The following is a 17107-nucleotide window of genomic DNA, read 5'->3' as shown; positions in this document are numbered from 1 at the left end:
CTGTAGTCCTCGCATTGAGAAAGGACCACTAACTTCATTAAGAAGAGTCATGTCCAAACGGAAGTGAGCATATATGCCCTACTCCCTTTGAAGGGCAGAGCCCTTAAAGTGAGCTCTTTGAAGGGTTTAGGGGATTTATGGTCTCGTGTATGAGTTCGGATTTCTCTTGGCGAAGTGACTGACAGACCAACGTTACCTTGGAAACGCTGCAAGTGTGTATGGATTCCAGGATTCAGTTGTGTATAAATATTCTTTTTAATATTGCACATTTTTATTTTTGTCTTATTTCAAACTGAATTGTTTTGCTCTGCTTGGTGTTTAAAAGTAGATACAGCATGTCAAAAAACACAGCAGCTACTATTAAACACTTTCCTACAATCTAAAGGAGTCTTTACTATCTTAGAAGAGACAATTAAGGTTATATTTAAAAAATGTCAAACACCTGTATTTAAACAGCTAGTGATTAAGCGCTTGATTGAAAAAGTCTGATTTTGTGTGCTTCTCCTTAAGGAACATTTGGCCCGTCAGGCTACATGCTGTGGCTGAAACTTTCACTGCAGAAATTATTATCAATTTTGAGTTGCTATAATATATGAAAACAGCTTGCACTGACATCTTAACATATATCCATGGGCGGATTGGCCATCTGGCAATTCTGGCCCGCGGGCCTTGAGTTTGACACCCCTGGCTTAGGGCGATCCATTTGAACCCACTTCAAGTGTTTCAGCAGTAGTGGGCACTCTTACAACGTAAGCAATGACGTACATCTGAGTGAACAAGACTGAGGGAAGTTTATTTACAAGGGAAGGTCATAAAAAAACTAACTGGAACGCAGGGCAGATGTTAATGGTGTCCCTTTATGGTACAGATTTGATGACGTCATGGACCGCAGCATAGTGCTTTTTGGCTTAAAAGCAGGGCACCCTTTTGCATTCTTAACACACTCCGAGGTGTGCATTTAAAGTGTCTGTAATGAGCCGATTTTGTGGCTTTGTTTTGATGACTATTATTATAAACACGTTCCTCGTCTAAAAGGGAGAGGGGGTGGTGTAGCTACAATATACAACAAAATGTTCAAAGTAAACCATAAATCAGAACTAAAATTTTATTCGTTTGAAATAATACTGTTAAACATGGAAATAACTGATCGTAACAACAAACAGCTTTCGTTCATTTTAGCTACCATATATAGGCCTCCGGGCCACCACACAGATTTTCTTAAAGAAATAGCAGACTTCCTATCTGAGCTTACAGTCACTGTAGACAAAGCTCTTATCGTTGGTGATTTTAACATCCATGTGGATAACTCAAAAGATGCATTAGGACGTGCGTTTATGGATGTTCTAAATTCTCTCGGTATTAAACAAAACGTGTCTGGACCCACGCATACTCGTAAGCACACATTAGACTTAATTCTGTCACTCGGACTCAATATTAATGACATCGAAATATCACCCCAGAGCGATGCCGTTTCAGACCATTGCCTTGTGTCATACACAATACTTCTAGATAGGACCGCCCAGTCTACAACATGCTACAGATTAGCCAGAACAATAATTTCCACCACTAAAGATAGCTTTATTAGCACTCTTCCAGACCTGTCTCAAATGAAACATGTAGCAGATAACCTCCTGTTTAACATCCTGTTTAATGACCTCCTATTAACATCCGATCGTGGTGAAATCTCAATCCTTATATTACTAGACCTTAGTGCAGCCTTTGACACAATAGATCACAGAATCCTACTCAATATACTAGAAAACTATGTTGGCATCAGTGGTCAGGCGTTAGCCTGGTTTAGATCGTATCTAACCAATCGATATCACTTTGTTTATGTAAATGAGGAAGAGTCCTATCACTCCCCCGTTAAATACGGCGTACCTCAGAGATCAGTTCTAGGCCCTATCCTATTCTCGTTATATATGTTACCTCTAGGAGACATTATCAGGAAACATAACATAAGTTTTCACTGCTATGCGGATGATACCCAGCTTTACATCTCGTCACATCAGAGCGAAACACACCAGTTTGCTAAGCTAACAGACTGCATTAGTGATATTAGGGACTGGATGGCACATAACTTTCTTATGCTAAACTCCAATAAGACTGAGATACTTATTATTGAACCAAATCGCTCCAAACATAATATGTCAGATTACAAGTTGCCCATAGATGGCTGCACGGTGGTGCCATCTTCCACGGTTAAGAATTTAGGTGTAATGTTTGACAGCAATCTATCTTTCGATAGTCATATCTCCAACGTCTGCCGCACAGCATTCTTCCATCTTAGAAATATCTCAAAAATACGCCATATGCTGTCTGCATCAGATGCAGAAAAGCTTATCCATGCTTTTATGACCTCTAGAATAGACTATTGTAACTCGTTACTCGGGGGATGCCATTCAAATCAGGTAAACAAGCTACAGCTGGTTCAAAACGCCGCCGCAAGAGTGCTTACTCGATCTAAAAAGTATGACCACATTAGTCCAATTCTGGCATCTTTACACTGGCTACCAGTTAAATATCGCATACAATTTAAAATATTACTAATCACCTACAAAGCCTTAAATGGCCTAGCGCCCTCGTATATTAAAGAACTACTATCAGAATACAATCCAGCACGTAAACTGCGATCACAAAATTCTGGTTACTTAATTATCCCTAGAATATCAAAAGTGTCTAAAGGTGGTAGATCCTTTTCCTACTTGGCCCCTAAGCTCTGGAATGATTTACCAAATAATGTTCGAGTATCAGACACAGTCGAACAATTTAAATCTAAACTTAAGACATTCTTCTTTAACAAAGCATTCACATAGAATGTCCAGTAAATGTACTTTTCCCGCAGTAGTTATTTTGTCTAGAACTAAGCACTCACATACCTCATATGGGTCATTTACTCTTGCCGCAATAGTTAGCCTGTCTGGAACCGAGCTGAATTAAACCACTATAATGTATGACACTTGCATTACATGCGAACGGCCCCTACGCTAATAGAATTCTGTTTTTGTCTCCCTGTCTCGTCCTCGACCCTGAGGACAATGAGACAAACAGACCCAGTTCCCGTTGCTGTGAAGGTCATCGCACCACTGATCTACTGGCTGTCCTTCAACGTGACGCCCAACCGATGCGCGACCAACGGCCATCGGCTGAACCAGTTTAATCCGCTTACACGCTTCCTATCCCTACCGTGAAATATAAATATTAATTTCTCCCAAGGGTTTTTGTCCTTCTAGAAGTTTTTCCCACCGGGTTTTCTCCTAGGGGGGTTTTTAGTCCCAGGGAGAGTCAGCCAACTTTGGCTTAACTTAGCACTTTACTGTATACGTTACATTATTAATATGCTCGCTTACACGGTTTTTTATCCTTAGCCGCTATATTCTACTTCTTATACTATGTATTGATTTTCAATGTTCTCCCCTACATCTACTCATGTAAAGCTGCTTTGCAACAATAAACAATTGTGAAAAGCGCTATATAAATAAAATTGAATTGAATTGAATTGAATCATGATGTGATTTCTTTTTGGGCTTAACTTCTATACGTTACATTAGTAATACGTTTGCTTATAATGTTGATTTATAGCCACAGCAAATTTAGCTGCTTGTGCTATCGTGTATTATGTTATGCTATCTGTCGATTTTCTGTGCTTTTCACTACATCTATTATGTAAAGCTGCTTTGATACAATTACCAAATTGTGAAAAGCGCTATATAAATAAAATTGAATTGAATTGAATTGAATTTCTCTATACTATAATTTTCCATAGAGTAAAGTACAAAATAAGCTCTAACTTGTTTCACATTCATTTCAAATCTCAAACTTACTATAAAATACTCATAGTTAAATACGTAGTTCATACATCTGCCTCGACTGGCCTATAGAGATGCCCTAACACTGAAAAACCTCTAATTTACATTTAAATGTAAAAAAAAGACAAAGAGTGACAAAGTGCTGAAGCAACGAAACTGAATATTTTCCGTCTCTTTTACACTTCCTGTCATTGTTCTTCTCTAATCTCTCAGAGAAACATCATGTTGATCATTAAATGCATCATTTGGGTCTTTATTGTGTTCTTCATTAATATAAGATATATTTTAAATAAGTCAGTTTATGTAATGTTGAACATGAAATTGCTTTTAAAAAATGTTTTTACTTTAAAATGTGGTTGTTTCACATAAACAAATTTCTTGCTTTAATTGGGCAATGTTTTTATGAAGCCAGTGAATATATGTGAAATAAATGTCTGTTTTTTGTTATTCGCAAACATGAAAATGAATCTTGTGTTTTATATAGAGATATAACAAAAATGTAAACATATTTCCGTTTTAGTATTGGTTTTAAAGCAGACATATCATGCTTTTAAATCTGTCCTTTTTACATATAAATCATCTATTTGTGGTCTATATAAAGCGGAACTGCAATGCTTGGGTCTGAATTCCTCATTATTATAGCCCCACAGGCCCCCTTTTTACCCCTTTTCTGATGTGCATCTGAGAGCAACTCATTTTGGTACTGTCTTTTTAAATGCACGTCATACCCTGCCCTCTCTCCAGGTTGCAGAGGTGACACTCGGTTAAACTCCACCCCGTTCAGCCATTTTTGTAGTTTTATAGCAGAGATACGATTATCTAGCTGCACAGAAACTTTTTATTTACTCGTTATTCACAAAATGTCAACAACGGAAGACTTGTCCATCCAGCCTTATATGTTCGCTCCAGAGTCGGAAATGGAGCGAGATGAAAATGAAGACGACGAACCTGCAGAACAATGTCTTCATATGGAAGTATCGCAATGGTGTGTTAATGCCGGCTGTCTTATTTCAGAATATTAACAATTATAAAGTTGACTATTATTCTTAGTTAATTAAAAGTTGTTGTAATATGCTATAACTTAATCCCGGGTTGATGAGCACATGCGACATCCACATGTTGCAGCCTTCGGATTTAGAAACAGTACTGCTAAACCATGACCACCGTGTACTTTACTGTTTTTAAAGTTATTTACAGCTTACCGAAGTGCTCTGCTCGTCGTCTCCAAAGATAGAAGTAATTGACCCCTCAATCAGACGAAGTCTATCGGCAAATCCTACTTTATACTGGTGGAGGTTGGTGAAATAGTTATCCTTGAAGTGCTTCGCGCACTAAAAAATGACATTTCTGTGAAAAATAAAACTCAACCAGGCACAGGTTCAACAACCGAACATTTTGATTTACTCTCTCGTAACTTCTGCATCCTTGAGCTTGGACTACAATATTGCAGCGAGAAATTGAAAATGGCGGATTGCTCGTAGTGTTGGACTGGGAGTCGATGTCCTTATTTGGCAGTTCCGCTGCAAATACTGTGACGTTATTGTTCAAATAACGTAGTAGATAATAGAAAAATCAGAACAGATTGGAAAATATGACCAAAACAGAATATAAAGATATCAACAAAGCACCTGAAGAGACTAATTTCAACTTTTATGTACTTCTAAACACTACAAATATTCAACTAAATGCATTTAAGAGCTAAGAAAGTGGATTTAGCATGATATGTCTCCTTTAAATCAGGGTTCTTGCAGGTTTCAGCAAGTTAAATTTAAGACCTTTTTAAGACCATCATGAGTAAAACTTTAAGACCAACACGGCACATTACTAGAAGCATTCGAATGATCTCAGAAAATCTTAAAACGTTGTATTTTTATTGATTCAGTTATAGAAAAATATAAAATAAACACACTATTAAAACAGATACTCAAAATACATGGAAATACATTATGATTAACCCTATAAGACTGCGGGTGTTGGCGCTGACAAATTCTACCCTTTAGGAAGAGACTTCTGACAATGGAAGTCCAAAAAGCTCAGCCGTCACGTGATTCATGGAGACTTCAGTTAGTACCTGGAAGCTCATAGTGAGCCATTGAAATACATTGAGTTAGAGGTAAAGAACTGTGATTTTTTTTAATTAATAGTCAAGAAATGCATTGATTTACAATTTTAATATATCACACTGATATGTGTAAGTAGTATTTTTATAAAATTCTATCAACAATGTTTTTTGACAAATAAAATCCACTAATATGAGATCAGTTATTATGGTCAGCTGCTTGGTGCCCAATTTTACACTGCCTCATACAACTTTTAAGCTTTAAAAATTCCTATTTTAAAAAGAGAATTATTTAGTCCAGAATGTCCTATTCGAAGACGTGCAATAATAATATCTTCTTTTCTGTTTTTAAATACACCTCTTCCATTTCCTACAAGTTGTTGAATACTATAAAGATGTCTGCCCTTGATATCAGTATTCCATGCTTCCTGCCATTTATTACGAGTATCTTCTTTCACTTGAGCCTGGATCTCTTTTTTACTAAGAGCCAATGTATATCAACTTCCTCATGATTTAGAGCTTGCTTAGCTAGTTTATCAGCCACTTCATTAGCCTCCACTCCCACGTGAGCAGGGACCCACAGAAACATAATAAGACTTGAATTACTATTTCTCAGTAAGCTTGCAAGAATATCATAAATAATATCTTGCCTCGGACAATGAGCTCAGCTGTTCTCGCTTGGATAAAGTAAGTTTGGATTCTTTTGTTCATTATTTATTTTACGTTACATTTCTTGTTTCTTGATAGCTGTTTTGATTATAAAGTAACATTGGAGATGACTAAGATACGAGTTTTACATGGTTTCATTTTTCTATGACATGTTATATAAATGCATCATATAGCTATATGAATCCAATGCACAGATTATACAAACAAAAAACTAGAATATAAGATCTGTGGTGGAAAATATGAGTATTACCAGCTGAGAAATATAGGTTATTTGGCAAACATAAGACATTTGTAATTATACATGAACATAATACATACATATATATTTATATACACACACACACACATTACATGAATATATTTATTTATATTACATCATAGATTCTCATACAAATAGTTGTATGTCTCTAACTTTTGACTCAAACTAAAATCCTCTCTTGCTTTGTGTGTGTGTGTGTGTGTGTGTGTGTGTGTGTGTGTGTGTGTGTGTGTGTGTGTGTGTGTGTGTGTGTGTGTGTGTGTGTGTGTGTGTGTGTGTGTGTGTGTGTGTGTGTGTGTGTGTGTGTGTGTGTGTGTTGTGATGTAATAGGTCTTCAGCTGACACAGAGGAGGACTGGAATCTGGAGTGCATTCATGAGCGACCACATTCAAAATAACAAATATTTTCTTATAATGTGCAAATGTTTTTTTCTGAAATAGTTTTTTCTATGTGCTTTGGTGGGCAGAGAAGTTCTGAATTGATATATATCATGTAGTATGTAGTCCTGACTCATTCTCTTTTAATAATCATGTCATTTTGTTATCATTTGGAGTTTCCAAGTGCACTTTTTCTGAAAGAACGCCTGGACTTTTTTGAAATAAAAGCTCACAGAAACAACATCTTTTGGAGTATCATTCTCAAATTTGAATCACAGCATGGTCAGACATTCAGTTTACCTATATGGTGTCCCCAGGTGTCTTACATGACCATTTCATACCTTTTTTGCTAAGTGAATGTTATTTAAGAAAAACGGAAGTCATTTAATGTATATTTTACCTTGTTTTACTCTGTTTCTTTACTACTCTGAGTTGTTATGACTATTAGGCAACAATATGTCAAGTGTCTAGTTTCAAACAAGACCAGAATTATGAATATAGACCATAGGATTTAAGAGCTGCAGATGTTTTAGTTTGGAGTTGTCGTTTTTCAGAAAATGCTTGAAAATAGAAGCGCTGATAAAGTTAGGCAAATAAACAACTAGAGAAATGCACTCTAAATCAAGTGAAAACCTTTCTCAAAACAAGCTTATTTTGATCTGCTATCACCGCACTATAGCATGTTATAACAGCAGGACATTTTTTAAATTGTCTGTTTAATTGTGACTTTTTAACGGGTAACTCTGAACTGAGCATTAATAATTTGACAGGAAAATTTTTTTCGAGAACTAACTAAGCTTTAATTGACAATACAGTTAGACAGTATGTTGTGAGTGTAAAACAAAGAAAATAATTTTTGTGTATTTGGAGGTAAGTCAAGGGAGAAATTGAGGAGCTCAGATGCAAAAACTGCTAAACGGCACCTCTGTCAAAAGTGAGATAATATGAATGCTCTCAGCACGTGTTATATACAAATACCTTTCATTTAAATATGCTTAATCCCAGCCTCAGGTCATTTACAAATACAAGATTTTTGGCATACTCCATTAAGACTCATAAAAAAATGCTCATTTACAAGAAAACATGTCAAATGCTCTTAGCAGGTTTTGCATTTGTTCTCATATCTTATTTCATATGACTACTAAATTATGAAGCATTGAGGAGGTTACATGAAGATACCTGAAAACAGTTTGGATGAGAAACTGAAGTCTGATGCTAGATGAACTGACCATTGAGATGAAAGGCTTTTTCTTTATTTGTCCCTGTATGTTATTGACAGGCTAATACTAAATATTTATTTAAAGGACCAGTATGTAAGAAATTTATATTAATTAATCATAAAATGGCCCTGATATGTCACTAGACATTAAGAAATCATTTTCATTTCAAATACTTATATCACTGACAACAGTGGTCTGGCCAGGATATTGTCATTTAAAAAGTGGAGTTGCAGCCCTCAACTGATGTTTATGTTGTCATGTTGTGTATTGGCCACCGGTTGTGTGATTGCAGTACCAGTTTTAGCCACAAGTTTTGTGATTGCAAATATCAGTTTTGGCCACAATCCTGCATACTGTTCTATTAAAAACATTACTCAATACACTCTAAAAATGCTTTTTGATATGGACAAATCCAACCATTGCTTTATAAATAACTCTAGCTGAGTTGTTGTTACCCAACTATGAAACTGGAATGAGCTCAGCTGTTGGGTTTGTCTTTAACCTTCTCCCTTCTGGCAGGCGCTACAGATCCCTGCGCACCAAAACAACCAGACATAAGAACAGCTTCTTTCCCTCTGCCATAACTGTACTAAACTGCAGCTAATTGGCGTCAGACGCTCTATGTCCATTCACCACAGTACATACTTATAATCCTATATACATCTTGCACTCATTACATACACACATATTTACTGTATATCTGTATATCTTATTTGTATATTATGTTAATAGGGTGACATGTGCCTATATGTATATTGTTGTCTATTTTGTACAGTTTGTGCCTTATCATTATTGTTCTGTATATTGCAGGGGTGGGCATCGAGGGCCACAGTCCTGCGGAGTTTGGCTTCAGCCTTAATCAAACACACCTGAATGTCATTTCCAAACAGATTTTTCGGCTATGTGTTTGATTGGGGTTGGAGCTGGGCTCTGCGGGGACACTGGCCCTCAGGACTAGGAGTTGCCCACCCCTGGTATATTGGGTGTTCTACTATTGTATTATACGTCTAAATGTTAAAGTATAGAGAGTATTTACAATCTACCGGAAACAAATTCCTTGTATATGCATGTATACTTGGCCAAATAAACTGATTCTGATTCTGATAGTGTATCCTCTAATTATTTTATTCTTGCAATACAATGCAACACAACACTTTGAAATTTGTAATCATTGCACTTTTATTGGAATTCACTGTATACAACATTTTTCTTATAATTTTATCTTTGGATTTATTCTTTACTGTTTTGAAAATATGGTACTATAACATGAGCCACTTTCTTTACATATAAATTGTTATTTTATTTTAACATATACTCAGAAATACTCATCGAATATCTCTTGTCAATAAGTATAGATCAGTGAAATCATTTCATTTCATTTTCACTACATGTAAGTGTTTTGTGGCTATATTAAATTTTGGACATTTACATAAATTTATTTCAAACTTTCTTATGTATCAAGGTCCTCAAGTATTTGTGTGTTTCATTAAATGTATTTATCCAAACTCTCAATGGCTTCCTCTTTAGAGTATTTTCTCCATTCATCTGGAATCTTTCCGCTCCCCTCATAGGTATTCTTGTAGTACTCTTCCAGATTCTTCTGAAATTTGCACACAAACCATTTCCAGTAGGGCAGCTCAGAGAGATCAGGGGTGATGCTCCACTTAGCATATTTAGGACCTCCTTTTCTGTATTCTTTCCAGAGGCACTTAACATCTGAGTCTGAATCTGGATAAAATGATCGATCACTGGCTACTGCTGATGTGCAGATGTTGATAGACAGGTTTGTTGTGTCTCTGTAATACCACCCATTCAGTCCATTATTACGATGGAAAGGGACACTGTGATCTTTATCATGGTTTTCTATGGTGTTGGTGCAGATGGCAGCACAGAAAGGACATTGAACCCAACAACACCGACAGAAATTATCAATCAGAATCTCATCTGGTCTGTCTGTGTTCTCCAGCTTCAGTAGAAATGTTTCTTTAGTAAATCTACTGCGTATGTCAGATATTACAGAAGGAATCTCTTCTGTTATTACATCTCCTATGATAATGATATCAACATCTTCAAAATTCACTCCAGTGAGGTCACTTACAGAGAAGACCAGAACATCAGACAGCAGATGTGTGAAATGAGTCAACCATGAAAGAAGATCTCCATTGATCTCTTGAATGTGTTTGGTGGACTCTTGTGCTGCGTTTATAATCTTCTTCTGCAGCTGTGTAATGTTATTTACCATCTTAGGTTGAACACTATCATTAAATCTTTCAGTGATGTACTGACTGACTGCACCTCTGATGAAATCTTTAAAGTAAAGTTTAGGATTTTTAATGTACTCCATGTATGCTTTAAAGTCCTCATTGATTGCCAGTGTCTTCAGGATGTGTTTCTCCAGATTTGATCTGTTTCCATTCAGTGATTCACAGTTTGTCATCATTTCATCTGCTAAATCTATGGCAGTTTTCTTGTAGACATTCTGCTCAATGGTGTCTTTAAGTTTATTACAGATAAATTCAGCAGTAATGGCAGCTGATGTTGCTCCTTGACAGTATTTCTGGAAAATCTTGTAATACTCTTCTCTTTTCAGGTTAAAATACAGAACAGGATCATTTGCTTCTCTGTATAATCTGTGTTGATCAGTGAATGTCTTGTTTGCTCTCTGACAAATACAAACTACCAAATCCCTGAAGAATTCTCTCTTGAACACATATTTCACATTTGGCTTTCCTTCATGATCTGTTATTTTTGTCTTCATGTAATCCATGAGTTGTTGAATGCAGCTGATGTTGTAGCCCATCTTTGCAATGTTATATGATTGAATCATTTTATCTGTGTGATCAGCAATTTCATTGATTAAAGTTCTTATCTGAACTTCATCCTCTGTAGAAAGAACATCACCTGATATTGTTTTAGCTTTTTTGTAGGCATTTTTTATAAATCCTGTAATTCCACTGGATTTCTTCAGCTGTACACAATTTGAATAAGTTAGGCAAGAGAACATATTAATGCCTTTAGTATTTATGTTCAGTAGGCTTACAGGGAGACTTTCATGGTTGTTTCTGAGGAGATCTGTCACATCCTTTAAAATGTCCATGTTTTTAACTGGAGGAGTGTCTTTAATGATTTTATCAACCTGCTCTTTCCAAAAGGAATCAAACTCTTTTTTCATGATATTTTCATCATTTGCTTTGTCTTTTAGTTTCATGGCAAGATCTTTGCTCTTTTCAAACAGACTGTTTTCATGTTGTGTCCTCTGAGCATCAATCTTTTTCTTCAGGTCTCGCTGCTGGAGAACCTGATCTAATTTCTTCTTTGTCTCCCTCACAATGTTTTCCTGAAGCTCTTTGATTTTTATTTCAAATGAAGCTTTCCACTGATTCAGTATTCCTGCATCACTGTGTTTTCCAAAGAAATCAGACATTGACTTTTTCACTTCTTCACTTTTTTCATGAAGTTGTCTTTGAAGATCAGAATCATCAACTTTATTAATTGTTTTATTTTGTATTCTATTGTGTAGTTTGTTTTCAATTTCCAGCATTGCACTTCGAAGACTCCAGCTCCACTTGCTGTATTCTGTCTCTATTCTCCTGTAAGTTGCGATTTCCTGTGAATTTCTAAAGCTGAACACAAACTGTTCATTCAGCAAAGCCTCCCAGAGATCTTTAATACGTCCTCCTATATGTGTCAGCATTATGCCATCTGATTTTGAAGCATGTGTTAAAATAGATTCTTTCAGATCCAGAACATTCTCACAGTAGTTTGGGTTTGGTGGCGCCATTGGTGGGCTTCCCTCCCACAGCTGAGCAAAATATTTCACATCTTTCTGAACATCAAATGCAATGACATCCCTAAAATTTTCTGCATCACTGACTTCTTCTTTAGCAGCGAGTTTAGTCATCTCATCCAGTGTCTCCTGCAGTCGTCTTCTTCCCTCCATGTTTCTATCTCCAGCTGTGACGTCTGAAACGTTCTGATGTACAAACATACAGCTGGGATTCAGACTCACATTCTTCATCCTCATGAAGGCCTGGACAACAATCTGGAGAATTTCCTGCATGTCAGATGGGTTTTCTCCAAAGATGTTGATCAATGTCAGATTTCCAATACCAACAACAAATGTGGCCAATTCATTATCATGATTTCTTGTTGATCTTCCATCCAGTTCTGGTGCACGAAGACCCTCAGTATCAACAACCAGAATATAATCAAACTTCAGCTGTTGTTTCAGCTCCTCTGATACTCTGATCAGCTGCATGAAAGCTCCTCTGGTGCATCGACCAGCACTGACAGAAAACTGAAGACCAAACATAGCATTGAGTAAAGTGGATTTACCAGAGCTCTGAATCCCTAAAACTGACAGCACAAAAACTCTCTGATCTCCTCCCAGTTTCTGGATGAGTTGATCAAAAACAGCTTTAATCCAGATGAGAGGAACATGAGCAGCATCTCCATCCATCAACTCCAGTGGAAATCCAGAGATCATCATCTCTGCTGCAAGACTCGGGAGATCAGAGAAATTGTTTTCCTTTACAGATGACCTTGATTCATAGATCTGACCAACCTCTCTTACAATGTGATCCAAGCCAAACATTGTTTTGTTGATTTGTTCTGATATTTCCTCAAGCTCTGTTTGTTTAATCTGCAGTTGGTCTTGTTTATCTGGAATTTGCTTTAAAGCCAAGAGTTCATTCCAATTTACATCATACTTCTTATGAAGTGCACAAAGCTTATTTGAAGTGAAGTCATTCAACAGATTTATCATCCATGTTAGAAAATACTTTTTACCATTGACTTTCAGTGACAGTATCTTTTCCAAAAATATCCTCATAAAGTCACTCAATCCTTGTGCCATTTGCTTTTCTCTTATTTCTTTTATGAGTTTCTCTTTATTACTTTTATCTTCTTCTAGATTTTCTCCTCCTAGATGACGAAGCTCTTTGTTTATTTTACACCAGTCGTGCCACAGTTTCCCCTGACAGGGCAGATTTGTTTCTTTAACTGTTGATGGATCTTCATCATTCAGTAATCTCATCATCTGAAGCGCCGTCTCTTTTCCTCTCTGACACTCTTCATTATTCTCATCTACTTGAATTCCTGTGTGTTTGACCACATCTTCCAGTTTGAAGGTTTTTGTGCCCTCTTTCAAACTCAATCGGATTGTCTCTCTTATCTCGTTAGATAGATCAGATTGATTTTTGTTCAAAAGACCGATAATGATTTTTCCATCAGTCAGTTTAGTTTTATTACAGTCATTGTCTGTAAGCAGACAAATAAGAGGTTGAGGAGATCTGAAGAGTGACTTCACTAAACTCTTATACTGGTTCTTCTGTCCAAAATCAGATAAGAAGAGGACATTGACTGAAGACATACTGGTTAAAATCTCATATTGTTTCTCATTGTCTCCTGCATCACCATGAAGATTACAGAAGGCAACACAGTCAGTAAATTTATCAGTGTTTTTTCCAGATGGACAGTACCAGGCGATCTCCACCACTCCATCCATCAGTAGTCTGGTTCTGCTGCTTCCTGAGCAGTTTCTGTGGAAGAACGTGTTGTGTTTCTCATTGATCAAACTGTTTATCAGCTGAGACTTTGATGAAGACAAAGAGCCAAACCTGAAGAACGACACCATTGGAGTTTCTGCTTTGTACACAGGCTGGACTTTACTGATGATCTCATTGTCATTATTTTTCATCTTCCAGCTCTTGTTGATTTGTCTGAATGTCCAGAGAGGAAACTCAATCTGTTGTGTGAATGGATGAGGAACAAGCAGAGGAAGAGCAAACTGACACTGTGAGAGTTTAGTGACCATCAGCTGCTTTAGGAAACTATCAGCACAATGAAACACAGCCATCTGAACATCCATCACATGAATATCAAAGTCAACTTCAGGGTTGTAGTTTGCAGGTGTTTGTTGATCTTCTCTGTGTTTTATGTGAGTTTCTCTTGCTCTGTAGTTCATGTTCAACAGTTTATGTAGGAATGAGTTCACAAGTTCAGTTTCTTTCTGTGGCTCCTGAGACTGAAGTGAAGACTTTGTGATTTTAAGAAAGTCTTCTGTTCTCAGTTTATCTTGATGTCTGCTTCTTACATTTAATCTACTGAAGAGTTTTTCAAGCTGTTTGCTGATCTGTAAATAGATACATGAATAGTTAAATATATATTAAACAATATATTAGACATATATTATTTTATACAACAGTTCTTTCTGGTTCTCGAATCTGATTGGCTAAGAGCTATGCGATATTGTGCTGATAACGGCACTGTAACCGCATCACCTTTCGTATCATTCCGCCACCTAGTGAATGGAGGTCCTAAGCAGGCTCATCTCTGAATGGAAAAACACAGACGCGCTGTTTTGAATCACTCTCCGTGTGTCTCATTAGTTTACTAGCTCATAAATCAGTCTGTGAATCCCCAATCGGAAGTAATTATTCTGTCAAAGATCAGCGCTCTTGGATGTTACGTTAAAGTTAATGGGAGAAATGTCTTGTCACATCGTGTGGACGATTAACACTTGGAAAGAGGAATATAAACACTCGTTTTTTTCTGGAGCTATATCTTTTATCAGAACGCGAAAACACCGTGGAAATGCAGGTAAGCACCGCAGCTTTTAAATGTGGACATTGATCATTTACTTTATCGTGATGTGACTATTAAAGGCGGAGTCCACGATGTTTGAAAAACGGTTTGGAAAAGGAGACGGGCCGACTACCAAAACACACTTATAGCCAATCAAATCAAATCAAATGCCGGGTTGCGTATGTGTGGGGCGGGTCTATCAACAGAAGGTCCAGATTCTATTGGGGTAGGGGCGTGTTTGTTTAGGCGATTTCAAATATCAACACTGGCTTTCAAACATCATGGACTCCGCCTTTAAAACATGTTATGAGATATCGCCACTGGTATATTTATAAGCAGCATGCAAAAACATCTCTCTGACACTTATAAAAAACCATTTTGTATAGTACTGACAAGAACAAAGTTTAATAATAATAATCGAGTGCTCGTATCGCGTTAAGAATAAATGAGAAAGCAATAGTAACGTTATACAAGTATAGTTTTATTAACTTTTACCTCGCGCCAAAACAATAACAACACAAAAGACACTAAATATGAATAAAAAAACAAGTAATCGTTTGATCATGACACCACATACTGCTGATTTGATCTCATTTTGACGATCATAAACAAACAAGGCCAACATGAGAGCCAGGGTATCTCTGTCAGAGATGTAGCCCAGAGAGGGCGGTGGTCAGCGGGGCGAGTGAACACTCACGTCCGCTCATGCTTTGGTTCTCATTCGTACCGAATCTCAGTAAGCACTCGTTCAAACAGGCGCTATCTTTACTAATCGACTGCAGATTTAAATATAATACATATACATTCTCGACTAAACTAATCTTAAAACTACACTTTGTGACCAAGAAACGGTAATATAAAGAAACGGCTTTTCCGTCCATTGAGTTGTTATGAGCTTCAAAGCAGCCGAAAGTTTTACCTGTCATTCTGGCCGCCCTCAAATCCGTGGCGGAAGAAGTAGTTCTCAAACAAAGAGGCTTTTAAAATAACTCCGTTGTTGTTTTTTAGTTTTCGTTTTTCAAACGTGTGCCGTCGAACTGTTGTATAAAAGCAATATCGCTCTCGGAGTCGTGTGATATAGCTCTATATCATCACGGCTGTGATTGCCTCCGGCACTCGGCCTACGGCCTCGTGCCTCTGGCCTAATCACAGCCGTGATGATATAGAGCTATATCACACTCCTACTCGAGCGATATTGCTTAAATATTATTAATATATTATTATATTTGTTTTGTTTTGGCACTGAATATTCAAATACACAATAAAAGTAGGAAGAAACATTTCTTATTTAGAATAAGTGAGTTTTGAGCTTAAAGTAAATTATAAAGAATTTATTTAATTTGTTATATTTTGCTGTTAATTACAAATAAATAAGGGACTCCTGCCGCAGCAGTTCCACACACCTCAGGGTCACGATGACCACAGTCCCGATGGCGTGCCAGTGGTGGTATATTATAACTTAAAACATGTTTTCATAAAAATATTAAGATTGATACCAATGGACATTATAATACGATTGAAAATCAGTGTGAACAGATGCACTCAGTCTCTCACTATCACAACTTAAGTGGTCATATTGAATACACAGCTATGACAATAATAAACATAGGCCAACAAAGTGTGACTGAGACCACAAAAAATAAGTTTTTGGAGGAACTTCTGAGATGTGAACCATATTTTATTAACTTATTAAATTAACAAATCCATAACTTTTCTTAACCATAACAAGGACTCTCAAGTCTCACGCATTCACTAACGCATTTCAGTCAGTTCACATGCTCACACACCACACCATAAGTTACGCATGTAACTGTGGATCTGTGAGATCGAGGGATCACTACGGTCTAAAAATGAATGATTACATTCGTTCTGCCTGTAACCCTGTTAAAAAGTTCATTAGTATAAGATATTAAAGTTTGAATTAATAATTTCATAATTTAATAAATAGAATTTAAGGTTAAAACAAGCTAAAATGTATTGATCAGGAATTAAGTTATCATTTTGCAATGAGAGAACTGCATATTTGGTAATGTTCATGGTTTAATGAATACAGCATTTAAAGTGTTAAATATTTTTTGGTAACTAATATATGTGAAAATGTGTTAAAAAAATGTCTTTAAAAATAAGAA

The 17107-nt window shown here is 36.6% G+C and overlaps 1 protein-coding gene across 1 annotated transcript in view; it reads right to left on the bottom strand.

Annotated features, from left to right (window-relative positions):
- Positions 1 to 9575: 9575 nt before the first annotated feature.
- Positions 9576 to 17107, bottom strand: part of LOC135750304 (interferon-induced very large GTPase 1-like) — a 36522-nt gene continuing 28990 nt past the window's right edge. Inside the window, exon 6 of the mRNA XM_065269094.2 lies at positions 9576 to 14526. Coding sequence (XP_065125166.2) covers positions 9880 to 14526 — 4647 coding nt within the window. The 3' untranslated portion in view covers positions 9576 to 9879. The remainder of the gene's footprint in view (positions 14527 to 17107) is intronic.

Source organism: Paramisgurnus dabryanus, chromosome 21, assembly GCF_030506205.2.
Source record: "Paramisgurnus dabryanus chromosome 21, PD_genome_1.1, whole genome shotgun sequence".
Classification (NCBI taxonomy): Eukaryota; Metazoa; Chordata; class Actinopteri; order Cypriniformes; family Cobitidae; genus Paramisgurnus; species Paramisgurnus dabryanus.
This window is presented reverse-complemented; position numbering and strand designations above follow the sequence as displayed.